The sequence below is a fragment of the Salmo salar genome, unplaced genomic scaffold, assembly GCF_905237065.1.
Source record: "Salmo salar unplaced genomic scaffold, Ssal_v3.1, whole genome shotgun sequence".
Classification (NCBI taxonomy): Eukaryota; Metazoa; Chordata; class Actinopteri; order Salmoniformes; family Salmonidae; genus Salmo; species Salmo salar.
This window is the reverse complement of record NW_025548397.1, coordinates 299,463-304,317: the sequence shown is the minus strand read 5'-3', so window position 1 is coordinate 304,317 and position 4,855 is coordinate 299,463. Positions and strand designations below refer to the sequence as shown.

General features: G+C 42.4%; 1 protein-coding gene across 1 annotated transcript; it reads right to left on the bottom strand.

Moving 5' to 3' along the window:
- Positions 1-274: 274 nt before the first annotated feature.
- On the bottom strand, positions 275-3,075 carry LOC123723752 (endogenous retrovirus group 3 member 1 Env polyprotein-like). The gene is made up of 2 exons (XM_045712313.1): positions 2,887-3,075; positions 275-2,407 (listed from the first exon to the last, which is right to left on the bottom strand). The coding sequence occupies exon 2, from the start codon at positions 2,262-2,264 to the stop codon at positions 630-632; it is 1,635 nt and encodes a 544-aa protein (XP_045568269.1). The 5' UTR covers positions 2,265-2,407; positions 2,887-3,075; the 3' UTR covers positions 275-629.
- Positions 3,076-4,855: the final 1,780 nt, after the last annotated feature.

Below are 4,855 nucleotides of genomic sequence, written 5' to 3'. Positions count from 1 at the left end.
TTGCTTTGAAAATGTCTGTCCTTGCTAAGAAAATGGCTGTGTTGTTGTTTTTTTGCTGTGGTGGTATCCTGACATAATCTAATGTTTTGCTTTCGCTGTAAAGCCTTTTTGAAATCGGACAACGTGGTTGGATTCAGGAGAGGTTTATCTTTCAAATGGTGTAAAATAGTTTTATGTTTGAGAAATGTTTATTATTAGATTTTTTATGTTTTGAATATCACGCCCTGCTGTTCCATTGGCTGTTGGCTAGGGGTTCCCCTGGCGGAACGGGGTTCCCCTGGCGGAACGTCTGTCCACAACAGGTTAATGGTAAAAGTGGCTGACACTTAAATAACGTGCCATAGAATTCTGCGGCACCATACAAGCTGTCTTTTAAAGGACGAACCACGGTACACTACAAGGTGGACACCCCTTCATAAAATTGGTGCTGTCTTTTCAATGAATTTACCTTCTAACCTTGTTAAACGAAAACAAGCTTCAATCATTACTCATCATCCTTCTCTACAGGGGGAAATGGAAGCTCATCCAGAGTCTGCAGCTCATCAGTCCAATCGTCCTCTGAAAGGAGCATTAAACATGACAGCTGCTGAGATCTTATTAGCCTTTACTATTAGCAGGCACAGATAGCCTTATAATAATAACAATAATATATAGTTAATAATAATCAGGCAAACTAAGCAAAAAATGCACGCTGCTGCCCAGCCACCGCTGCAACCCCAACTTCCAAACAGGGATTCCAACCAAGTTGCAAGCATCCACTCTGGTTTTGGGGGATTTTTCTTAGCAGCAGTGGCGAGATCAGTCACATTAGGAGAGTGATCTGGGAGAACAAAAATACAACATTCATTGCCAATGATTGCACAAGAGCCCCCTTGACCTGCCAGAAGATAGTCAAGAGCCTCTCTGTTTTGCAGAGATAACTTAAGCAATTCTTTTAGTTCCCTATTCAATTGTTCCAGGGCATTTCTACTAGCATTGCCAATTTTCTCTCTGTGTCTAGAGATGTCATGAATTTGGTCTAGGGCACATACAACTCCATACCCAGAGAAAAACACACCAAAGAACCTGGAGGCAGGTGCCTGAGCGTGAGTGACGTCAGCTAGAGACCTCTTATCTCTCCTCATTCCAGGAAGTTTGTAGTGTTTAAACAGAGCCATCAGATCCCTCTCATTATTTGGAACGGTTCTCATAGCTGTTACCACAAACCCAACAGTACAAGTACCTCCCCAGTTCGAGGGCAGGCTATAGTAAGCCATCTTACCACACAGCCAATAGGTGCCATTTGGGGCTCCTCTCAGAGTTGTACTATGTCTGTCAACCCACATTTTAAATGGTTCCTTATCTGCCTGACCATTCTCCTGTATTACTGTTAAATTGCAAGCATTTGATCCATTAAGATTCATAGTACAATTACATTTCAATTCACCCAAATGATGATCTCCATATCCTCTAATACACCAAGGGGCAGTCATCACCCCAGCCACTGAAATGGGCAAGATTGAGACATTACCAGGCCTCAGGTAATAGGATATATTGGGTTGATTATATACCTTAACATTGTTGGTCATAGTATTAAAAGGTATTTTTCCTGCCAATGCTATAGTAAAGTTTACCCCTATTGGGACTCCCATAAGTGTCAAGCCTGCCCCTACCTTAACCGGACCCATCCCACACACCCAACAGTCATTTTCTTTGGATGTCTTGTTGGCAACCATTTCTGCTCTAGATAAGAACAAATTGTCCTCATGTTGGTGAGGTCCCAGCAGGGCTGTCCTTCTACGATGACCATCTACTTCTAGTCCATTACTACAGGTCTGCATTGGTTCCTTTGGCTCAGGACTCCTTCTGTCATTACCATCTACTTCTGGGCCACTACTACAGGCCTGCGTTGGTTCCTTTGGCTCAGGACTCCTTCTGTCATTACCATCTACTTCTGGGCCACTACTACAGGCCTGCGTTGGTTCCTTTGGCTCAGGACTCCTTCTGTCATTACCATCTACTTCTGGGCCACTACTTTGGGCCAGTGATAGCCCCTTTGACTCAGGACTCATTCTGTCATTACCATTTACTTCTGGGCCACTACTCTGGGCCTGCATTGGCCCCTTTGGCTCGGGGCTTATCTCACCATCTGTCAGTTTTCCCACAAGAGGACAACCTACTGTTCTTATTAGCATTCCTGTGCTAACGCAGATGAGGGCCACACTGCACCACCGGAACTGGTTAAGCCCCATCTTCTTCTGGATCAGGAACTGGTGAGGCCCCATCTTCTTCTGGATCAGGAACTCGTCTGCAGTGTGACAGGTGTGTCCAGGATTCTCTCTCAGCAACCTTTACCAAAGTGGGGGTGGTCAGAAGAACTTGGTACTGGCTTCTCCACGGGGGTCCTTCCAACTATTTGTCCTGAAGTCTTTCATACAAATAACAATATCATCAACTATATGAATACACATAACAATATCATCAACTATATGAATACACATAACAATATCATCAACAGTTTGGGGCGGCAGGGAAGCCTAGTAGTTAGAGTGTAGGACTAGCAATTTAAAGGTTGCAAGTTCAAATCCCTGAGCTGACCATGTACAAATATTTCATTCTGCCCCTGAACAGGCAGTTAACCCACTGTTCCTAGGCCGTCATTGAAAATAAGAATTTGTTCTTAGCTGACTTGCCTAGTTAAATAAAGGTAAAATAAAAAACTATTTGATTACTGTGGAAGGACCACCAGAGGGCAGGCTGCTCCCATGGACAGTAGCCCAGCCTGGCATGTGAGTCAAGGTGATCAGAGGAAATTAAGCACAGCTGATGGTACTAATGAGCTATTCTCTTTCCCCTACAAAAGAGAGGGGAGAAGAAAAAAAAGTGTTTCTTCTCCAAGGGACCTACCTTTCGACAGGGAGACGAAGGGAACAAACTACCTCTGGGGAATGGCCACCACCCGAAGGGAGCTCTCCACGGACGGATCGTTAAGGCGGTGACACACCTGTGATTTGTGTCACAGTTTAAAGATACTCTCGTTATGTACCTTGTTCTTGTGAAGAAGAAGATGTTTGTTTTCCATGGGAGATAATCCTTGATTGTGTTGGAGTGATTAAGAAGAAAGAAATACCTCAATAGATAACTTTTTTTTTCCTGACTCGTTTATTCCACCTTTCCGCTTTAGAGCAACCTTAAGGTACTTGGTCTGCTCACAATACACATAACAATATCATCAAGTATATGAATACACATAACAATATCATCAACTATATTAATACACACAACAATATCATCAACTATATTAATACACATAACAATATCATCAACTATATTAATACACACAACAATATCATCAACTATATGAATACACATAACAATATCATCAACTATATTAATACACATAACAATATCATCAACTATATTAATACACACAACAATATCACCAACTATATTAATACACATAACAATATCACCAACTATATTAATACACGATCGTCGTCTTACCTTTTATCCCTCAATAGAAACAGAGTCTGAATGATCATTAGGTTGTAGAAAGTTACTTTCGTTTGCTCTGCTCATTTACATATCAGGTTCTGCCTGTTCTCTCTCCGAGTCCCTCTCTCTTTACAGCTCTTACAATGAGCCTTGGCAAACATTCTACAACTGTCTGGAAGTCTATTGGAGGGATGTGAAACCATTCTTCCACAATAAATTCCATCATTTGGTGTTTTGTTGATGGTAGTGTTCAATTGTGTTGAGACCTGGTGACTGAGACGGCCATGGCATATTGTGAAACATCAGCAAGTTCAGCAGTCTTCATCACTGAAGCTCCTGCCAAACGTGCCCCAACAATCACCAAGCGTTAAATATTTAAAAAAAATCTTATGCATTTTGCTATTTGCCTCATGACTCCTGCATACTTTGTTGACAACAAACTGTCTTTACCCAACCGTGGGACAGACTATGTTTGTTCCCACACTCGGGACTCTGACTCTCTATTGGTTACACAGACTTTTGGCCTCCCATCCTATTCTAACCACCTCTGACCAGCTTTGTATTCATGTTACCTGATGAAATTGCTGTACAATATGATCTTGTTGCCATCTGGTGCACATTCAGATGTCATAAATCAGCACTGCAGAGCTCTCCCTGTCCTCTGCCGTGCCTTGATTGTATTACTGTTGATGATATCTGGAAATGTGCACCCTGGCCCACCTACTGTTGCTAGACCCAATTCTGACTTGTGCTCTGATATCTGCTGCATTGATTTCTGCTCTCGTAAAAGCCTGGGTTTTCTGCACATTAACACTAGAAACTTATTACCTAAAATGGATCAATTGAAAGTGTGGGTTCACAGCTCCAATCCAGATGTGTTGGTCATTACTGAGATGTGTTTAAGGAAGAGTGTTTTCAACACTGATGTTAACCTTTCTGGTTATAACCTTTTTCAGCAAGACAGATCTTCCAAAGGTGGGGGAGTGGCAATATTTACCAAGGATCACCTTCAGTGCTCAGTTGTCTCCACCAAGTCTGTCCCCAAAAAATGTGATTTGCTGGTTTTAAGAATTAAACTTTCCAATAGCTCTTTGTTGACTGTTGCTGGGTGTTATCGTCCTCCATCAGCACCGGCCTGTACCCTACCTGTCCTAAGCTCTCTCCTGGTCCCTTACACCAAGTCTAAATTTGGTAACCTAAACTGGGATATGCTTAAACCACCTGACCAAGTCCGAAAGCAATAGGACTCCCTAAATCTTTCTCAGATTATCACCAATCCCACAAGGTATGACTCCAAACACCCAGAAAAGGCTACTCTCCTCGATGTTATCCTCATAAATAATCCTGATAGGTATCAGCCTGGTGTTTTCTGTAATGACCT

Excerpts from the sequence above, each read along its gene's own strand:
- LOC123723752 (XM_045712313.1), bottom strand. The coding sequence starts at position 2,264 with ATGGGGCCTCACCAGTTCCTGATCCAGAAGAAGATGGGGCTTAACCAG.